This window comes from Amia ocellicauda, chromosome 14, assembly GCF_036373705.1.
Source record: "Amia ocellicauda isolate fAmiCal2 chromosome 14, fAmiCal2.hap1, whole genome shotgun sequence".
Classification (NCBI taxonomy): Eukaryota; Metazoa; Chordata; class Actinopteri; order Amiiformes; family Amiidae; genus Amia; species Amia ocellicauda.
Genome location: NC_089863.1, coordinates 1,926,035 through 1,947,866, shown reverse-complemented (window position 1 = coordinate 1,947,866; position 21,832 = coordinate 1,926,035). Strand labels below are relative to the sequence as shown.

At 50.8% G+C, this 21,832-nt stretch overlaps 2 protein-coding genes across 6 annotated transcripts in view; both read left to right on the top strand.

Annotated features, from left to right (window-relative positions):
- Window positions 1-15,635, top strand: part of pld2 (phospholipase D2) — a 38,395-nt gene extending 22,760 nt beyond the window's left edge. The window contains exons 4-25 of the mRNA XM_066722363.1: window positions 6,535-6,677; window positions 6,853-6,946; window positions 7,109-7,174; window positions 7,302-7,360; window positions 7,618-7,710; window positions 7,888-8,040; window positions 8,201-8,344; window positions 8,438-8,521; window positions 8,687-8,765; window positions 9,081-9,191; window positions 9,283-9,477; window positions 9,835-10,108; window positions 10,307-10,425; window positions 10,588-10,701; window positions 10,818-10,922; window positions 11,456-11,544; window positions 11,657-11,770; window positions 12,122-12,171; window positions 12,270-12,404; window positions 12,561-12,714; window positions 12,817-12,934; window positions 13,256-15,635. Of these exons, the coding sequence (XP_066578460.1) occupies window positions 6,535-6,677; window positions 6,853-6,946; window positions 7,109-7,174; window positions 7,302-7,360; window positions 7,618-7,710; window positions 7,888-8,040; window positions 8,201-8,344; window positions 8,438-8,521; window positions 8,687-8,765; window positions 9,081-9,191; window positions 9,283-9,477; window positions 9,835-10,108; window positions 10,307-10,425; window positions 10,588-10,701; window positions 10,818-10,922; window positions 11,456-11,544; window positions 11,657-11,770; window positions 12,122-12,171; window positions 12,270-12,404; window positions 12,561-12,714; window positions 12,817-12,934; window positions 13,256-13,480 (2,718 nt within the window). The 3' untranslated portion in view covers window positions 13,481-15,635. The remainder of the gene's footprint in view (window positions 1-6,534; window positions 6,678-6,852; window positions 6,947-7,108; window positions 7,175-7,301; window positions 7,361-7,617; window positions 7,711-7,887; window positions 8,041-8,200; window positions 8,345-8,437; window positions 8,522-8,686; window positions 8,766-9,080; window positions 9,192-9,282; window positions 9,478-9,834; window positions 10,109-10,306; window positions 10,426-10,587; window positions 10,702-10,817; window positions 10,923-11,455; window positions 11,545-11,656; window positions 11,771-12,121; window positions 12,172-12,269; window positions 12,405-12,560; window positions 12,715-12,816; window positions 12,935-13,255) is intronic.
- Window positions 15,636-16,388: 753 nt separating this feature from the next.
- mink1 (misshapen-like kinase 1) overlaps window positions 16,389-21,832 on the top strand; it is a 31,429-nt gene continuing 25,985 nt past the window's right edge. For 2 of the 5 annotated variants that reach the window (XM_066722357.1, XM_066722358.1), the window contains exon 1: window positions 16,391-17,476. In XM_066722357.1, the coding sequence (XP_066578454.1) occupies window positions 17,420-17,476 (57 nt within the window). In that variant the 5' untranslated portion in view covers window positions 16,391-17,419. Of the gene's footprint in view, window positions 17,477-21,832 lie in introns of all 5 variants that reach the window. The other 3 variants (XM_066722359.1, XM_066722361.1, XM_066722356.1) reach the window with 2 other exon arrangements.

Here is a 21,832-nt window from a genome sequence, read left to right as displayed (position 1 = left end):
CGGACATTCTGACGCTCTCACACTCAGACATTCTGAAGATCTGACGTTCTAACGCTCTCACACTCGGACATTCTGACAACCGGACATTCTGACGCTCTCACACTCGGACATTCTGACACTCGGACATTCTGACGCTCTCAGACTTGGACATTCTAACAACCGGACACTCTGACACTCTCACACTCGGACATTCTGAAGATCTGAAATTCTAACGCTCTCACACTCGGACATTCTGACAACCGGACATTCTGACACTCTCATTCTCGGACAATCTGACGCTCTCACACTCGGACATTCTGAAGATCTCACACTCGGACATTCTGAAGATCTCACACTCGGACATTCTGACAACCGGACATTCTGACTCTCTCATTCTCTGACATTCTGACTCTCTCACACTCGGACATTCTGATTATCTGACATTCTGCCTCTCTCATTCTCAGACATTCTGACGCTCTCACACTCGGACATTCTGAAGATCTGACGTTCTAATGCTCTCACACTCGGACATTCTGAAGATCTGACGTTCTAATGCTCTCGCACTCGGACATTCTGACGCTGTCACACTCGGACATTCTAACAACCAGACACTCTGACACTCTCACACTCGGACATTCTGACACTCTCATTCTCGGACAATCTGACGCTCTCACACTCGGACATTCTGAAGATCTGACATTCTGCCGCTCTCACACTCAGACATTCTGACACTCGGACATTCTGCCGCTCTCACACTCGGACATTCTGACACTCGGACATTCTGACGCTCTCAGACTTGGACATTCTGACAACCGGACATTCTGACACTCTCATTCTCGGACATTCTGACTCTCTCACACTCGGACATTCTGAAGATCTGACATTCTAACGCTCTCATTCTCGGACATTCTGACTCTCTCACACTCGGACATTCTGAAGATCTGACATTGTAATGCTCTCGCACTCGGACATTCTGACGCTGTCACACTCGGACATTCTAACAACCGGACATTCTGACGCTCTCACACTCGGACATTCTGAAGATCTGAAATTCTAACGCTCTCACACTCGGACATTCTGACAACCAGACATTCAGACACTCTCATTCTCGGACAATCTGACGCTCTCACACTCGGACATTCTGAAGATCTGACGTTCTAATGCTCTCACACTCGGACATTCTGAAGATCTGACGTTCTAATGCTTTCGCACTCGGACATTCTGACACTGTCACACTCGGACATTCTAACAACCGGACACTCTGACACTCTCACACTTGGACATTCTGAAGATCTGACATTCTAACGCTCTCACACTCGGACATTCTGATGATCTGACATTCTGCCGCTCTCACACTCGGACGTTCTGCCGCTCTCACACTCGGACAGTCTGCCGCTCTCACACTCGGACATTCTGACTCTCTCACATTCGGACATTCTATCACTCTCACACTCGTACATTCTGACGCTCTGACATTCTGACGCTCTCACACTCGGACATTCTGACAACCGGACATTCTGACACTCTCACATTCGGACATTCTAACACTCTCACACTCGGACATTCTGACGCTCTCAAACTCGGACATTCTGAAGATCTGAAATTCTAACGCTCTCACACTCGGACATTCTGACAACCGGACATTCTGACTCTCTCACACTCAGACATTCTGACACTCGGACATTCTGACGCTCTCACACTCGGACATTCTGAAGATCTGACATTCTGACGCTCTCACACTCGGACATTCTGAAGATCTGACATTCTAACGCTCTCACACTTGGACATTCTGAAGATCTGACATTCTGCCGCTCTCACACTCGGACATTCTAACAACCGGACATTCTGACTCTCTCACACTCGGACATTCTGACACTCGGACATTCTAACGTTCTCACACTCGGACATTCTGACGCTCTGACATTCTGACGCTCTCACACTCGGACATTCTGAAGATCTGAAATTCTAACGCTCTCACACTCGGACATTCTGACAACCGGACATTCTGACTCTCTCACACTCAGACATTCTGACACTCGGACATTCTGACGCTCTCACACTCGGACATTCTGAAGATCTGACATTCTGACGCTCTCACACTCGGACATTCTGAAGATCTGACATTCTAACGCTCTCACACTTGGACATTCTGAAGATCTGACATTCTGCCGCTCTCACACTCGGACATTCTAACAACCGGACATTCTGACTCTCTCACACTCGGACATTCTAACGTTCTCACACTCGGACATTCTAACGTTCTCACACTCGGACATTCTGACGCTCTGACATTCTGACGCTCTCACACTCGGACATTCTGACAACCGGACATTCTGACTCTCTCACACTCGGACATTCTGACACTCGGACATTCTGAAGATCTGACATTCTGCCGCTCTCACACTCAGACATTCTAAAAACCGGACACTCTGACACTCTCACACTCGGACATTCTGACACTCGGACATTCTGACGCTCTCACACTCGGACATTCTGACAACCGGACATTCTGACACTCTCATTCTCGGACATTCTGACTCTCTCACACTCAGACATTCTGACACTCGGACATTCTGAAGATCTCACACTCGGACATTCTGACAACCGGACATTCTGACACTCTCATTCTCGGACATTCTGACTCTCTCACACTCGGACATTCTGAAGATCTGACATTGTAATGCTCTCGCACTCGGACATTCTGACGCTGTCACACTCGGACATTCTGACAACCGGACATTCTGACTCTCTCACACTCGGACATTCTGACACTCGGACATTCTGAAGATCTGACATTCTGCCGCTCTCACACTCAGACATTCTAACAACCGGACACTCTGACACTCTCACACTCGGACATTCTGAAGATCTGAAATTCTAACGCTCTCACACTCGGACATTCTGACAACCGGACATTCTGACACTCTCATTCTCGGACATTCTGACTCTGTCACACTCAGACATTCTGACACTCGGACATTCTGACGCTCTCACACTCGGACATTCTGAAGATCTGACATTCTGACGCTCTCACACTCGGACATTCTGACAACCAGACATTCTGACACTCTCATTCTCGGACAGTCTGACGCTCTCACACTCGGACATTCTGAAGATCTGACATTCTGCCGCTCTCACACTCGGACATTCTGACGCTCTGACATTCTGACGCTCTCACACTCGGACATTCTGACAACCGGACATTCTGACACTCTCACACTCTGACATTCTGACACTCGGACATTCTGACGCTCTCACACTCGGACATTCTGAAGATCTGACATTCTGCCGCTCTCACACTCGGACATTCTGACACTCGGACATTCTGACGCTCTGACATTCTGACTCTCTCACACTCGGATATTCTGACAACCGGACATTCTGACACTCTCATTCTCGGACATTCTGACTCTCTCACACTCGGACATTCTGAAGATCTGACATTCTAATGCTCTCACACTCGGACATTCTAACAACCGGATATTCTGACACTCTCACACTCGGACATTCTGAAGATCTGACATTCTAATGCTCTCACACTCGGACATTCTAACAACCGGACACTCTGACACTCTCACACTCGGACATTCTGATGATCTGACATTCTGCCGCTCTCACACTTGGACAGTCTGCCGCTCTCACACTCGGACATTCTGAAGATCTGACGTTCTAACGCTCTCACACTCGGACATTCTAACAACCGGACATTCTGAAGATCTGACATTCTAACGTTCTCACACTCGGACATTCTGACGCTCTGACATTCTGACGCTCTCACACTCGGACATTCTGACACTCGGACATTCTGACACTCTCACATTCGGACATTCTGAAGATAGGACATTCTGACGCTCTCACACTCGGACATTCTGAAGATCTGACATTCTGCCGCTCTCACACTCGGACATTCTGACACTCGGACATTCTGAAGATCTGACATTCTGACGCTCTCACACTCGGACATTCTGACACTCGGACATTCTGACGCTCTCACACTCGGACATTCTGACACTCGGACATTCTGACACTCTCATTCTCGGACATTCTGACTCTCTCACACTCAGACATTCTGACACTCGGACATTCTGACACTCTCACACTCGGACATTCTGAAGATCTGACATTCTGACGCTCTCACACTCGGACATTCTGACAACCAGACATTCTGACACTCTCATTCTCGGACATTCTGACGCTCTCACACTCGGACATTCTGAAGATCTCACACTCGGACATTCTGAAGATCTCACACTCGGACATTCTGACACTCTCATTCTCGGACATTCTGACTCTCTCACACTCGGACATTCTGAAGATCTGACATTGTAATGCTCTCGCACTCGGACATTCTGACGCTGTCACACTCGGACATTCTGACACTCGGACATTCTGACGCTCTCACACTCGGACATTCTGAAGATCTGACATTCTGACGCTCTCACACTCGGACATTCTGACAACCAGACATTCTGACACTCTCATTCTCGGACATTCTGACGCTCTCACACTCGGACATTCTGAAGATCTCACACTCGGACATTCTGACAACCGGACATTCTGACACTCTCATTCTCGGACATTCTGACTCTCTCACACTCGGACATTCTGAAGATCTGACATTGTAATGCTCTCGCACTCGGACATTCTGACGCTGTCACACTCGGACATTCTAACAACCGGACACTCTGACGCTCTCACACTCGGACATTCTGAAGATCTGACATTCTGACGCTCTCATTCTCGGACATTCTGACTCTCTCACACTCAGACATTCTGACACTCGGACATTCTGAAGATCTGACATTCTGACGCTCTCACACTCGGACATTCTAACAACCGGACACTCTGACACTCTCACACTCGGACATTCTGAAGATCTGAAATTCTAACGCTCTCATTCTCGGACATTCTGACTCTCTCACACTCAGACATTCTGACACTCGGACATTCTGACGCTCTCACACTCGGACATTCTGAAGATCTGACATTCTGCCGCTCTCACACTCGGACATTCTGAAGATCTGACATTCTGCCGCTCTCACACTCGGACATTCTGACGCTCTGACATTCTGACGCTCTCACACTCGGACATTCTGACAACCGGACATTCTGCCGCTCTCACACTCTGACATTCTGACACTCGGACATTCTGACGCTCTCACACTCGGACATTCTGAAGATCTGACATTCTGACGCTCTCACACTCGGACATTCTGACAACCAGACATTCTGACACTCTCACACTCGGACATTCTGAAGATCTGACATTCTGCCGCTCTCACACTCAGACATTCTGACACTCGGACATTCTGACGCTCTCACACTCGGACATTCTGAAGATCTGACATTCTGACGCTCTCACACTCGGACATTCTGACAACCAGACATTCTGACACTCTCACACTCGGACATTCTGACGCTCTCACACTCGGACATTCTGACACTCGGACATTCTGACGCTCTGACATTCTGACTCTCTCACACTCGGATATTCTGACAACCGGACATTCTGACACTCTCATTCTCGGACATTCTGACTCTCTCACACTCGGACATTCTGAAGATCTGACATTCTAATGCTCTCACACTCGGACATTCTAACAACCGGATATTCTGACACTCTCACACTCGGACATTCTGAAGATCTGACATTCTAATGCTCTCACACTCGGACATTCTAACAACCGGACACTCTGACACTCTCACACTCGGACATTCTGAAGATCTGAAATTCTAACGCTCTCACACTCGGACATTCTGACAACCGGACATTCTGACACTCTCATTCTCGGACAATCTGACGCTCTCACACTCGGACATTCTGAAGATCTGACATTCTAATGCTCTCACACTCGGACATTCTAACAACCGGATATTCTGACACTCTCACACTCGGACATTTTGAAGATCTGACATGCTGCCGCTCTCACACTCGGACATTCTAATGCTCTCACACTCGGACATTCTAACAACCGGATATTCTGACACTCTCACACTCGGACATTCTGAAGATCTGACATTCTAATGCTCTCACACTCGGACATTCTAACAACCGGACACTCTGACACTCTCACACTCGGACATTCTGAAGATCTGAAATTCTAACGCTCTCACACTCGGACATTCTGACAACCGGACATTCTGACACTCTCATTCTCGGACAATCTGACGCTCTCACACTCGGACATTCTGAAGATCTGACATTCTAATGCTCTCACACTCGGACATTCTAACAACCGGATATTCTGACACTCTCACACTCGGACATTTTGAAGATCTGACATGCTGCCGCTCTCACACTCGGACATTCTAATGTTCTCACACTCGGACATTCTAACAACCGGATATTCTGACACTCTCACACTCGGACATTTTGAAGATCTGACATTCTGCCGCTCTCACACTCTGACAATCGGACATTCTAATGATCTGAGATTCTGACACTCTGACAGTCTGACGCTCTGACACACTGAAGCACTGATGCTCTTCTTTTGCTCTGTATTAACCACCCTGTCCCTGTCTCTCTCTCCACACCCCCATCCCGCGTGGGGCCAGGTGCGGGTGTGCACGCTGTACTCAGTGCGGCTGACCCACGGCCAGTTCTCCTGGACCGTGAAGAGGAAATTCCGGCACTTCCAGGAGCTACACCGGGACCTGCTGAAGCACAAGATCATGCTTACACTGCTGCCGCTGGGCCGGTAACCCCCTGCAATGCCACCAGATCACACTGCTAATAATTATCATCATAATACCACAGAAAATAATGACCATCACTGTGCTGGAGATGTTACACCACAATTAATAACAGCAGAACAGTGACTCTAATGATTGTAATAATCTCCCTCTCCCCCCCTCCCTCTCCCCTCATCGCAGGTTTGCTGTCCAAAGACAGCAGCTGGGCACCCTGTCGGAGGACATGCCAACGCTACACAGCACCGAGAGGGTCCGCCGGGCCTCCAGCAAACCGGTACTGCCAGTGCTCTGCCACACACTGCCAGCTTGTGCCCCGTCTGCTCCCCTGCCCTCTCCCTTCTGAAGCCACACTGTCACTTCACTCACTTCTCTTTTGTCTCTCTGTGTCTGTCTGTCTGTCTGTCTGTCTGTCTGGCTGTCTGTCCCTCCTGAGCAGAAGTTCCTGGAGGACTATCTGAACGGGCTGCTGGAGAATAGCTTCTGCAGGGGCTACAGTGGCATGGTGAGACATTGACACTCTGACAAACACACACACACCCACACACCTACACACCCACTGACACTCACAGAGAACCGAATAGACAGAGACAGCAGAACAGTTATCAATTATTTCCTGTCTGTCTGACCAGCTGGAGTTCCTGGAGGTCAGTCCTCTGTCCTTCGTGGGGGATCTGGGACCCAAAGGCCTGTGAGTCACGACTGACCATCATTACAACCATAGTCGTTATCATAATAATGTTAATAATGCTTGCTGTGTTGTGTAGTCACAGTGTGTGCGTGTGTGTGTGTGTTGCTGTGTAGTCACAGTGTACGTGTGTGTGTTGCTGTGTAGTCACAGTGCATCTGTGTGTGTTGCTGTGTAGTCACAGTGCGTGTGTATGTGGTGCTTTGTAGTTGAAGTGCGTGTGTGTTGTTGTGTAGTCACAGTGCGTGTGTGTGTTTCAGGGAGGGCTTCATTCTGAAGAGGTCAGGAGGTCATCGGATCCAGGGCATCAACTGTATCGGACACCATCAGTTCTGCTACCGCTGGTCCCGACGGTGAGAGAGGGAAGGAGAAAAGGAGAGAGAGGGAGAGAGAGAGATTTATCTTTGTCTCGGTTCATCTCTCCACTAATATTTCAGTAGTGTTCCCTCTGTGTCTGTACTGCAGTGTGCAGTGTACAGTGTCTGTACTAACCCTCTCCCTCTCTCTCTCTCTCTCTCTCTCTCTATCAGCTGGCTGGTCGTGAAGGACTCATTCTTGATGTATATGAAGCGGGAGGCCGGGGTCATCTCCTTTGTGCTGCTCTTTGACCCCGAGTTCAAAGTTCTGGTTGGACGCTGCTACACGGACACTAAGTACGGGGTGCTGATCGAGAACTTCACCAGGTACTGAGACACGCAGGGAGACTCGGGGCGGCACATTGAGAGACACAGAGAGACCCTGCACTCTGTCGCACTGGTCTGCGATGTGACGCCCTGCGCAGAGCTTTGACGCTCTTACCCACGCTGTGACGCTCTGACGTACTGGCACGCTCTGTCCCTGTAGGACCCTGATCATCAAGTGCAGCAGCTACCGGCAGGCGCAGTGGTGGAGCCACGAGATCGGCCGGCTGTCCCAGGGCTGCGAGTTCTTGACCGTCCACCCCCACGGTGCCATGGCGCCGCCCCGGGACAACACGCTCACCAAGTGGTCAGTACCCACAGGCGGGAAGGGGCGGGTGTGTCAATAGTGCTGTGCTATGTCACAGGTATGTCAACAGCGCTGTGCTGCACTGTGTCACAGGTATATCAACGGCAGGGGGTATATGGAGGATGTGGCGAATGCTCTGGAGCAGGCCAGGGAGGAGATCTACATCACAGACTGGTGGTGAGTAGACGCACACACACACACACACACACACACATGTACACACACATGCACACACGTACCACACTCACATATGCACACACACACACTCAGTTTCTCCATCTCCCTCTCTTTCCCTCTCTGCCTCTCTTATCTCTCTGTGTCGGCCTGCTCTCGGGCCTCCAGGCTGAGCCCTGAGGTTTTCCTGAAGCGCCCGGCCACTGACGACCACTGGCGGCTGGACCAGATCTTGAAGCGCAAAGCGGTGAGAACCGGAGAGAGAAGATAGAGGAGAGGAGACAGAGAGGGAGAGAGAGATGAGAGGAGAGAGGGGAGAGAAGATAGAGGAGAGGAGAAAAGATAGAGGAGAGTAGACAGAGGAGAGAGACGGGAGAGAAGATATAGGAGAGGAGATGGAGTAGGAGGAGGAGAGAGAGTGAGGGAGACCACAGGAGGGAATGACAGAGAGAGGAGAGGAGGAAAAGGTAGGGGGAAGAGGAGGAGAGGAGAAAGAGGGAAGAGAGAGGGAGGAGGGTGGAGAGAGAGTGTCCTCTGACCGCGGCTCTCTGTGCCCCTACAGGAGCAGGGTGTGAAGGTGTGTGTGCTGCTCTACAAGGAGGTGGAGCTGGCGCTGGGCATCAACAGCGACTATAGCAAGCGCACCCTGATGAACCTGCACCCCAACATCAAGGTGAGGGACCCCCGACCTCTGACCCCTGACCCCTTCCTGAAAATAACAATACCAGTCCTCTCAAACACCCCACTCCCTCCCTCTCCCTCAGGTGATGCGTCACCCTGATCACGTATCCGCCATAGTCTTCCTCTGGGCCCACCACGAGAAGATGGTGGCCATCGACCAATCGGTGGCCTTCGTGGGCGGGATCGATCTGGCCTACGGCAGGTGGGATGACCAGCACTACCGGCTGGTGGACCTGGGCATCAAGGCGTTGGCCAATCGGAAGGTGGCGGGGAAACGGGTAGGAGCGGTCCCTGTGTGACTGTGGGTTTCTGGGCATCCCTCTCTCTCTCTCTTCTCCTCTTTCTCTCTCTGTTCCTGTCTTTCTCTCTCATCCTCTCACACTATTCTTCCCCCTTGCTCTGTCCCTCTCTTCTCTTTCTCCCTCTGCCTCTACCTCTCTTAATGTAATCTCTCTTTCTGTCCTTCTCCCTCTTCTTCCCCCTCTTTCTTCCCTCCTCTCTGTCCCTCTCTTCTCCTCTTTTTCCCTCTGCCTCTACCTCTCTTAATGTAAACTCTCTCTCTCTTCCTGCCTTTCTCCCTCTGCCACTCCCTCTCTCATCCCCTGTCTCTCTTGCCCTCTTTCTCCCTCTCCCAGGCGTGTGACGAGGTGGACCGGCCCAACGGCTCTTCCGCCGGTGCCGATGCTGCCACCGCAGCTTCGGACTCAGAGCCGGAGATGGACACGGAGTCGGAGACGGGGTCGGAGGGGGAGGGTCCAGAGGAGGGCCCGGGGAAGGGCCAGGGGGCGGGCCAGGGGCCAGCGCCGTTCGACGCAGAGGACCTGACTGACAACACCCGGCTGTGGCTGGGCAAGGACTACAGCAACTTCATCGCCAAGGACTGGGTGCAGCTGGACCGGCCATTCGAGGGTGAGTCGGAACCACGGAACTCCCAGAGAACTCCCGGAAACCCCTTGGAACCCCTCACACATTCAAAACCAGCTGTATTGGCGTCAGAAGTTTACACAAGTGTTGCCAAAGCCTTCAGAGAGACAGTACAGAGAACAGAGTAAAAACAATAACAAAATAAAAGCCCCCTCTCTCTATCTCTCTCTCTCTCCCTCTCAGATAATGTGGACCGCGGCTGTGTGCCCAGGATGCCATGGCGAGACGTTGCTGCAGTGCTTCATGGGAAGGCGGCGAGGGACCTGGCGCGACACTTCATCCAGCGCTGGAACTTCACCAAGGTCAGGCGGGGGTCAGGGGTCAGCCAAGGGTCAGTAGGGGTCAAGGACCATTGGAGTTAACCCTCAATGTAGAACTATACCTGAAACTGGGACCTAACCCCTAACCATATCTCTGTCTGTCCCTCTTACCCCCTCCCTCCCTCTCTCGCTCTGTCCCCACAGATCTTCAAGAACAAATACAAAGACCACTTCTACCCCTGCCTGCTGCCCAAGTCGCACAGGACTGCAGACCACCTGCCCTTCACTGTGCCGGGGGCGCACAGCGCTAAAGTACAGGTACACACTGACGCGCTGATGCACACTCACTCATGCCCTGCCCTTCACTGTGTTAACTGTGACTGTATTCATCCCTCCCTCCTTCTCTCTCTCTCTCTCTCCGTCTGTGTCATCAGATCCTGCGCTCCGTGGATCGCTGGTCCTCCGGGACGTGTGAGAACTCCATCCACAGCGCCTACATCAGCACCATCGAGAACAGTCAGCACTACATCTACATAGAGGTACACACACACACACGCAAACGCACACCCACACACACAGCACTACATCTACATAGAGGTACAGAGACACTCACTCACACACACACACAACACTACATCTGCATAGAGGTACACACACACACTGACACACACACGCACACAGCACTACATCTGCATAGAGGTACACACACACACTGACACACACACACACACGCACACAGCACTACATCTGCATAGAGGTACACACACACACTGACACACACACGCACACAGCACTACATCTGCATAGAGGTACACACACACACTGACACACACACACACACGCACACAGCACTACATCTGCATAGAGGTACACACACACACTGACACACACACGCACACAGCACTACATCTGCATAGAGGTACACACACACACTGACACACACATACACACGCACACAGCACTACATCTACATAGATATACAGACAGGCACACACAGACTGATAGATAGACAAACAAAGGTACAAACGGACAGATTGACTCTCTCCCTTCCTCCTTCTCTGTCTCTGTTCAGAATCAGTTCTTCATCAGCTGTGCAGACGGGAAGAGCGTCCACAACGGAATAGGGGATGCCATCGTGAACAGGATCCTGCGTGCTCACAGGTCTGCCCGACACACTGCCCCACTGACAATGTACTGTGCTATTCTTACTACACTAACACTGTCACTGTACTGAATTGACGGCACCTCCCTCTCCCCCCCCCCACCCCCCCAGTGAGAAGCAGAAGTTCCGTGTGTTCGTGGTCGTGCCGCTGCTGCCCGGGTTCGAGGGTGACATCACCACCGGGGGCGGGATCTCCATCCAGGCCATCCTTCACTTTACCTACAGGTCAGAGCCCTGCGCTGCACAGCTACACAACACCGCTGCACAAATTCAAAAACACACAACAGCACAACACAGCTGGTGTAACTACATCACTGCACCACTGTGTCCGACTGCATCTCTGTGTCCAACTGTGTTTCTGACTGCGCCACTCTGTCCAACTGTGTTTCTGTGTCGGACTGTGTTTCCTATTCCGCCACTCTGTTTGTGTTTCTGTGACCGGCTGTATTTCTGACTGCACCACTCTGTCTGACTGTGTTACAGTGTTTCTGAATGTGTTTTCTGTGTCCAAATGTGAGTCTGACTGCACCACTCTGTTCGACTCTATTTCTGTCTGACAGTGATTCTGTGTTTCAGGACAATGTGTCGTGGAGAGTACTCCATCCTTACCAGACTCACAGAGCAGAGTAAGTGTCCCCCCCCTCTCTCTCTCTTTCTCTTTCTCTCACACATACCTTCTCTCTCGCTCTCTCTCTCACACCTTCTCTCTCTCTGCATCTCTCAGTGCAGGGACAGTGGGTTGAGTACATCTCTCTGTGTGGGCTGCGCACTCACGCCCAGCTACAGGACTCCCTGGTGTCCGAGCTCATCTACGTCCACAGCAAGACCCTGATCGCCGACGACCGCCGCTACATCATTGGTACCCTAGTGGCTCTTAATTCGATACAAATTCTAAATTGGGTGTAAATTGTGATTGGATATAAGATTTGCCACAACAAAGATTTCCAATCCTCTGTATATCAGTGAGTGAGTGAGTGAGTGAGTGAGTGAGTGAGTCAGTCTCTGTGCTTCCCAGGGTCGGCCAACATCAATGACCGCAGCATGCTGGGCAGCCGGGACAGCGAGCTGGCTGTGCTGGTGGAGGACATGGAGATGGTTCCCTCGGTCATGGGGGGGCAGGAGTACCAGGCGGGCCGGCTGGCTCTGGCCATGAGGATGGAGTGCTTCCGGTGAGGATGCGTGAGGGCTGACTGGGTGGCTGGATGGATTGGGGGGGACTGTTGTACTTCTGCTGTCAATGACATCACGCTGTGTTTTTCCCTCCCACTCAGGGTCCTCCTGGGGGCGGAGTCGGAGCCCAGCATCGACATCCAGGATCCAATTAGCGACGAATTCTTCGAGGGAGTGTGGAACAAGATCGCCGAATCAAACGCTCTAATTTATGACCTGGTGAGGGAGGGAGGAATAGAGGGAAGGGGAAAAAGTGGGAGGGAGGGACACACAGCTGCAGAGGCCAAGAAATAGCCAGTGTATCAGTGGCAGTGTTGGCAGTCTTAATATCAGTTTATGAATGCTCTCTCTCTCTCTCCATTCCTCTCATTCTCTCCCGCTTTCTCTTCCTTCCCTCCTCCCTTTCTCCCTCTCTCTCTCTCTCTCCCCTGCCTCCTCCTTCTCTTACTACCAAACCCTTCCTCTCCTTCACCCTTGCCCCCTCTCTCTCCCTCTCACTCTCTCCCTTCCTCCCCCTTTCACCCTCTCCCTCCCTCCCAGGTGTTCAGCTGTCTGCCCTCTAACTCCATCCACAGTCTGCGGGCCCTGAAAGAGTTCTCCTCGGTGGAGCGCCTCTTTCAGTCGGACCCCGAGAGGGCCAGGCGGGAGCTGGCGGGGGTCAGGGGTCACCTGGTCAGCTTCCCCCTGGACTTCCTGTCCGAGGAGAACCTGCTCCCCCCGCTCAGCAGCAAGGAGAGGATGGTTCCCATGGAGGTGTGGACATAGCCCCGGTGGTAACCAGGGCAACGGAGAAGAACAAGAGTGGGGACGGAGCTGGGGGTTGCCACGGGAACAGGAAGCGAAATGGCCATCCTCGCGGCAACCAGATATCAGACTGCAACATTCCAGTTTCAGAAACAATACACTAATACATACACACTCACACTAATGCACACACTAATACACACACACTCACACTAATACACACACTAATACACACTCATGCACATGCACTCACACTAACACACACACTCTCACACACATTCTCTCTCTCTCTCTCACACACACACACACACACACACACACACACACTCTTACACTCTCTCTCTCACAGACACTCACACCCATTAATCTGTAGGAATTCCTGGCTGAAGCTCCCAGACAGGTTGCAGGAAAATTCCACCAAAGACATTCCTCACATTTCCCACATTCCTGCCCAGAGTCGGGCGCTGCCTATCACTCTCACCCGCAATGAAAGGCTTCCACTTTTGTACTAGTATTGTTATTAATATGTATCAGATGTATTTCTTCTTCTCATGGTCAGTGTGTCCGTAGTGGTGCAGACCCGTGTCTCGGAGCCCAGAGACGGGACAGGAGCTCTTCGTTTATACACTGCAGTCGCTGTGGTCAGTTTCACGAATGGCAACCAGTATAGTAGCCTGCTTCACCTCCAGCCCTGCACGGCACTGTGCTGTATTACAGTACACTGTGCTGTACTGCACTGTTGTGGGCTGCAGTGCATTTGTACTGTACTGCCCTATACTCTGCACTGTATTGTACTGTATTATACTGCACTACACTACACTATGCTAAGCTGTACTGTATGTTGTACTGGACTGCAGTGGACTCTGCTGCGTTATACTGCACTGTGTTGTGATGTATTGTACAGTACTGCACTATATTGTACACTCCAGGGGGGGGCGGCAGCACTATGCCTGGCTTGTCAGCCGTGGACCCCCAGAGATTTTACTGTCTCCTGAGATGGTCCGGCACCCTGTGGGGGTCTGTCTTCCCCTCCTCTGTGCCTGACGGTTTATCTGTTTGGTGTACGCCGTCTGTTTTGCTTTCAATCTTGTAAAGTGCTCTGTGCCAATCCCATGATTGAAACCGATTGATTACACTCCCGCGCTGCGCTATATGGCAGTACTCTGCGCGGTGCCGTGCCATACTCCGGTACTCTGCGCTGCGCCGTGCTGTAGAGCCCTCCAGTCCTCGGGGCGGAGGCAGGGAGAGGAGCCGAGCGAACAGAGTGTACCGCTGCTCGCGGAGCTGGTGGGTGGCAGATCTCTCTCTCTCTCTCTCTCTCTCGCTCTGTCACTCTCAGTCTCTGTCTCTCCTCCTCTCCCCCTCTCCTCTCGTCTCCACGCAGCGCTCACTCTGCTCACAGTACATATGCAGCAGTTGTTATGGTAACAGATCTGTGTGTGTGTGTGTGTATATATATATATATATATATATATAAATATAAGACTGTTTTGTGTGAAGAACAGTGAGGGAGGGGTGGGGGGGGGTCGTTGATGTGTAATAATTATAATCTCCGCTCACCTCAGTGTTTTGCAGCCGTTGTCATGGCAACCTTGATTTTTATTCCCCCCCTTTTTTAAATTGTGTGCATCTGTGTACTCCTGATGATTTGGGGAAAGACTTAGCACAGCACTCTTTCTGTGTCTGTGTGTGTGTCCAGATCAACGTGTAGAGGGAGTCAGAGGTGTCGGGTTAATCGGAGTTTAGTTTGTGGTGCTGAAATGGAGAAACAGCTGACGGGGAATTTATGTAGAGGAGAGATGGAGAACAGGAACAGAAAAAGGAGGAGGGAGGCAGAGTGGGCAAGAGGAGAGAGTGGGAGAAGGAGAGAGGGGGGGGAGGGAGGCAGACCAAGTGGAGAGAGTGGGAGAGAGGGGGAAGGAAGGCGTGGGAGATGGAGTGGGGGAGAGCAGAGGATTGGTAGAAGGAGAGGGGGAGAAAGAGAGAGAGAGGCTAACTCCTGCAACCCTGTCTTCCTTTTTCCTCCAGAATGTCTGGGGATTCTGAAACTAACATTCCATTTAACATTTGTATCTGTATTCTAAACGCTCTGAACTTTATATAAAACGTTTTAAAACGTGATTTTTACTAAAACTGAATAAAACTAAAATGTTTTTGTTTTTGTAAAATAGCACAAGTGTCTCAGGTGTTATTGTGTCTCCTTAACAGAGATTGTGTGTTTCTGTTTTTATAAGTATTATTATGATTTAACAAAATGTACTTCACACACACACACATTCTCACATACACAGACACAACAGCCGCCTGTAGGAGGCGCTATTCTCCTGCACTGCACGGCGCTGCCCTACAGGGACAGTGAGGCACGATGGGACATTTGCAGAAGAAAGCGATCATTATTATTATTATTATTATTATTATGCCGCTCGAACAGACCCCACCCCCTCTAAACTGGACAGATGATTAAACGAGGTCAAATTTCCACTTTATGATCAGTTCTATATTAATTATAATTATTATAATTCTTATTAATGGATTAACCCGATTCTCATTACCACTGCCTACTATCTAGCATGACCTATTATCTAACACCATAAGAATAATTAGTAATCTGTCTGTCTGTGGGTGACATCTGGACCGAACTGTGGACTTACTATAATAAGACCAGACTGCACAACCAGGACAGACAGGATGCAATAGGTTGCAGTGAAGGAGAGAGAGAGAGAGAGAGAGAGAGAGAGAGAGAGAGAGAGAGAGAGAGAGAGAGAGAGAGAGAGAGAGAGAGAGAGAGAGAGAGAGAGAGAGAGAGAGAGAGAGAGAGAGAGAGAGAGAGAGAGAGAGAGAGAGAGAGAGAGATCTGCCGCACTGAACTAGCACAAAGTAGCGACTTAGTTTGTCCCTGTTGCATTACCGTAGTAGCTGGGCTATCCAGGAAGAAGCGAGGGGGGAGAGAGAGAGAAAGCGAGAGAGGGAGGGAGTCAGACAGATACAGCGGCAGTGCTTGTGTCGAGCGAGAGACGTCGGAAACAGACCTACGCAACAGACAGACAGACAGACAGAGAGAGAAGGACGGGCGGACAGACAGCGGGACGGGACGATGCGCAGTTGCGAGGCGCTCGGGTTGTGCAGATAACGACGCTGGATTATTCTGTGCTGTGGACTGCGGGGGAGAGAGAGAGAGAGAGAAAGTGCAACACTCGCACCTACACGGGATTGAAAACCGATACATTGTTTGGGCGTTTTGTTTTTTTGTAACTGTTAAAAAAACAACCGCAGAACCCCAACGAGCCGAATCGCTGTGTGACGTCACAGCGGCCAACTTGCCCCGCCGAGCTCCGGTCCGGCAGAGATCGCATCACGTCACGGCTCGGCGATTAAAAACTTTGCGAGCTTTTGCATGACGTCAGCGCACTTGTCCGTGGGTCCGGGCGGGCAGGTCTCTTCCGTGTGTCGATTATATAACGAGACTGTTGCTACCGATAGTCGATGCGGGTGTTGACTTCATAACCATAACGAGAGCACATATTACAGTGGGGGCTAATTGCGGCTGATTGATTGATTGATTGGTTACGTAATTGCTGGTGTCTGCGGGTGCCAGGAACGCCAGGATGTCCAAACGGCGCCCCGTCCCCGTTGCCCCGCTCTCCTTAATAACGCGCACTACGTTATATTATTGAAGAATTGCGTTGGTTTTTTTAATTACAATTAATCAGTTACTGTCTGACCGGGACCCAGCCTGGAGCAGCGGGGGTCGCCACCCACAATAATAAACGCAATTTTCTGAAGGGGTGGGGGGTGTTATTATTGCATTGACTGTATGAGATCTGACGGACGCAGCTTGGGCATTATGAGTGTGTAGGTGAGCAGCCAGTGTCCACCAACCTGGAGCAGAAGGACGTGGATTGATTGTCTATTTTATTTATTTTTTGGTTGTTTTTATTTTGAATATATTTGCCATCCAAAATGTCTGAAAACGCCCCCACGCGAAGTCTGGATGACATCGACCTGGGCGCCTTACGGGTGAGTACACAACACAACAAGCACATATGATCGTCATGTATGTGCACTCCAGCCTGTATGTGCACCCCACACTTGCGGTGCTGGTGGTGTCGTGTGCGCATTGGGATCTGCGGGTGACAGCGCTGTGTGTTACAATGTGCAGGTGCATTGCGCTGTGCACTGCAACTACACACAGCACTATATTAAAATGCCTCTGTAATCAATTATCAAATGACATGGACAGATGCAGAAGAAGGCTGGCTGCTGTTATTGTTGTCATTGTCGTCTAATTTAGGTTAAACCATGTTCCCAAAGCAGGGTTTAAGTCTAGTAAGCTGTCGCCACAGTAAGCAAAACTTAATCTTGTTAGTGCAATGTGTGTGTCTGCTGTAATGCACCGGCCTGACCCGTGTGTGTGTGTGGGTAAGGGGGATGCGTGCACAATAACACGCAGCCTGCAGTTGTGGTTGTTGTCCTAGTCACGTGTTCCTGCCCTCACACACAGCCGTCCGTGACTCCGGTAACCTTAGCAACTGCCCGGGGATTTTGCGGCCTGTGATCCCCCCTCCCACGGGACAGTGTTAAAACACACACACGCGTCTTAAACGGAGGGTTTGGTTTAGTGCATGCTAAGAAATAAATACTACTAAGACTGCTGCAGATCACTGTCCGGTTTGGTGTGTGTGTGTGTCAGGGTGTCAGGGCTGTGTGTGTGTCAGTGTGTCAGGGCTGTGTGTGTGTGTGTGTGTGTGTGTGTGTGTCAGGGCTGAGTGAGTGTGTGTGTGTGTGTCAGGGTGTCAGGGCTGAGTGAGTGTGTGTGTGTGTGTGTGTGTGTCAGGGCTGAGTGAGTGTGTGTGTGTGTGTCAGGGTGTCAGGGCTGAGTGAGTGTGTGTGTGTGTGTGTGTGTGTGTGTCAGTGTGTCAGGGCTGTGTGTGTGTGTGTGTGTGTGTGTGTGTGTCAGGGTGTCAGGGCTGTGTGTGTGTGTGTGTGTGTGTCAGGGTGTCAGGGCTGAGTGAGTGTGTGTGTGTGTGTGTGTGTGTGTGTCAGTGTGTCAGGGCTGTGTGTGTGTGTGTGTGTGTGTGTGTGTGTCAGGGTGTCAGGGCTGTGTGTCAGGGTGTCAGGGCTGAGTGAGTGTGTGTGTATGTGTGTGTGTGTGTGTGTGTGTGTCAGTGTGTCAGGGCTGTGTGTGTGTGTGTGTGTGTGTGTGTGTGTCAGGGTGTCAGGGCTGTGTGTGTGTGTGTGTGTGTGTCAGGGTGTCAGGGCTGAGTGAGTGTGTGTGTGTGTGTGTGTGTGTGTGTCAGTGTGTCAGGGCTGTGTGTGTGTGTGTGTGTGTGTGTGTGTGTCAGGGTGTCAGGGCTGTGTGTCAGGGTGTCAGGGCTGAGTGAGTGTGTGTGTATGTGTGTGTGTGTGTGTGTGTGTGTCAGGGTGTCAGGGCTGTGTGTGTGTGTGTGTGTCAGGGTGTCAGGGCTGAGTGAGTGTGTGTGTGTCAGGGTGTCAGGGCTGTGTGTGTGTGTGTCAGGGTGTCAGGGCTGTGTGTGTGTGTCAGGGTGTCAGGGCTGTGTGTGTGTGTGTGTGTCAGGGTGTCAGGGCTGAGTGAGTGTGTGTGTGTCAGGGTGTCAGGGCTGTGTGTGTGTGTGTCAGGGTGTCAGGGCTGTGTGTGTGTGTCAGGGTGTCAGGGCTGTGTGTGTGTGTGTGTGTGTGTCAGGGTGTCAGGGCTGAGTGAGTGTGTGTGTGTGTGTGTGTGTGTCAGGGTGTCAGGGCTGTGTGTGTGTGTGTGTGTGTGTCAGGGTGTCAGGGCTGAGTGAGTGTGTGTGTGTGTGTGTGTGTCAGGGTGTCAGGGCTGTGTGTGTGTGTGTGTGTCAGGGTGTCAGGGCTGTGTGTGTGTGTGTGTGTGTGTGTGTGTGTGTGTGTGTCAGGGCTGCTCTCTCGTACACAGGTAAGCAGAAGTGTGGTGCCGTGACATCAGCGCGCCAGGTGTGCGGGTGCAGACAGTACGGCAGGTTCAGGTCAGGTGACCAGTGTTTGTGTGTCTGGACTGAGGGAAACCTCCCAGATTAAACACACACTCACACCAACCGAGACAGAGTTGTGGCTTTCTGGTCACTAGTCTTAATTCCTTCATTAATTCATGTAAAATGTATTATTTTAATTATCAATTTGAAGTAATGTGCTTTAGGAATCCTTGCAGTTATTTCAGATTATTGTTATTCTTTGCTCTTTGGTTACAGAGCTTTAAAGCTGAGCCTTAATGTAGTAGAAATGTGTAGCATTGTCATATTTACACAGCATGGTTGTGTAACAATCTACCTTTATAACATGTGATTCTGATAGGGGCCCCTGGACATTTACATCCGAGACCCTCCTGGTGTTTGGGGTGAGGATCCTATTTAAATAATATTTCATAATAATAAACGAAGCACCGCTCTGTGCTCTTGTTAATACAGGAGGCCTGAGAGCATTTCTGTCAGTTTCTAATCGCTGGATGTCTTTCCAAATTTGTTGAGGGGCTAAACAGTGATTGGTTGATTTTATTGGTTGCCCTTCCTGTACATTGGGAGCAGGTGTGCATATATATAATATATGGCATAGTATTGTACCTGTATGTGTCACGGGGGTCTCAGTCCAATCCAGTAATATCAATAACAGCGCTGCTCTAATCTAATAGCAGTGCTGTTTTCTGTGGAACTTTGCTTCACCTTTGTACTGTTGTGTAGCTTCTGTGTGGACCTGTGATTGGTTGAGAGGGAGAGGGACAGGGAGAGAGAGATGCTGAGAGGGAGAGAGAGCGTTAGAGAGAGAGCGAGGGATGAGTCAGCTGTACCTCATTGTCTAATACAAACACCCACTGATTTACAGTGACACACTCACACAGTAGCACACACAATGACACTGACACACACAGTGACACCCTCACACAGTGACACACTCCCACAGTAGCACACACAGTGACACCCTCACACAGTGACACACTGACACTCACCGTAGCACACACAGTGACACTGACACACTGTGACACCCTCACACAGTAACACACACACACACACAGTTCCGCAGTGTGAGAGGTGGCAGGACAGAAGACAGTCCAGTTCACTGACAGTGAGTAATGATGTGAACACAGGGGGCCGGGGAGATATGCAGGATTTTATAATGGTGTGTGTGTCTGTGTGAGAGAGAGAGAGAGAGAGAGAGAGAGAGTGTATCAGTGTGTGTGTGTGTGTGTGTGTGTGTGTGGACAGTAATCTGTGACCAGGAAGTTAAAAATTAAGCTCCCAGATACTAAGCCAGGCCTGAGATGAAGCCTGGGGCAGGAGTCCTGCCTCTCCCCAGGTGAGGTGTGTCTCGGCTGGGCTCGGTCTGGCACCCCACCCCTCCCCCTGCCCTTATCTCTTATCAATGCTGGGAGGAGCCGAAGAGTAAGGTCCCAAGTCAAACAGGATACTCTTGTTCTGTCTCTCTATGGGAGAACAGTGGTGGGGCGTGCGTGGGCCTGTGTTGGCGTGTTGTGTAGTGTGTTTCTGCAGTGTGTTGTGTAGCGTGTTTGCAAGCTTCTTTTGTGTGTCTTGATCCCCGTGATACTTTAATTTTCCTTTCTGCGTGAGAGAACAGAGGAGCGAGGGAAATCTCTAAAAACAAGTGTGAGGCTCTCTCTCTCCCTTATCCTCTCCCTCTCTCCCATCACCTGGCCTCAACCTTTTAGTGGGGGGAGGGTGTAGAAAGGATGGGAAAGATTGTAAGAAAGAGAGAGCAGATCAAAGGAAAGAAGAGGAGTGTGCTGCTCAATGGGTATTACTCAATTCCCACCCAACCCACAAGATAGAGAGAGAGAGATGGAGAGAGAGATGCACTGTACATTAGAGAGAGAGTCGGGATCACACACATCACAGACACGTCACATACACACACACACACAGTCACACACACACACACACACACACAGAGCTGACACTGTCCCTAGGAGGGGAGGGGAGAGCGAGAGAGAGAGAGAGATTCAAAAATAGAGAGAGAACAGTCAGTGCTTCTCTCGGTGCCAAAGTCTGTGCTGTAACTGCCTCCTACTCTCCCTCTCTCTCTCCCTCTCTTTGTGACTCTCTCCTTGTCTGAAACATGCACTCTCCCTCTCTCTCTCCCTCCCTCTTTCTCTCTCTCTCCTATTGTTTCTCCGGGAGCTCAAACTCGATAACCCAATTCATTAGGAAGATTTAGTTTGGCGCAATTCCTGTTTTTATTTTCCCAGTCCCCTCCTCTCGCACACTCTCTCTCGCACACACACACACACACAGTCACCCTGAAATCCTCAGCCCCTCTCTGTGTGTGTCTTTGTACGTGCGTGTGTCTCTGTGTGGCTCTGCGTATGGTTGCGCGTGTGTCTGTGCACCT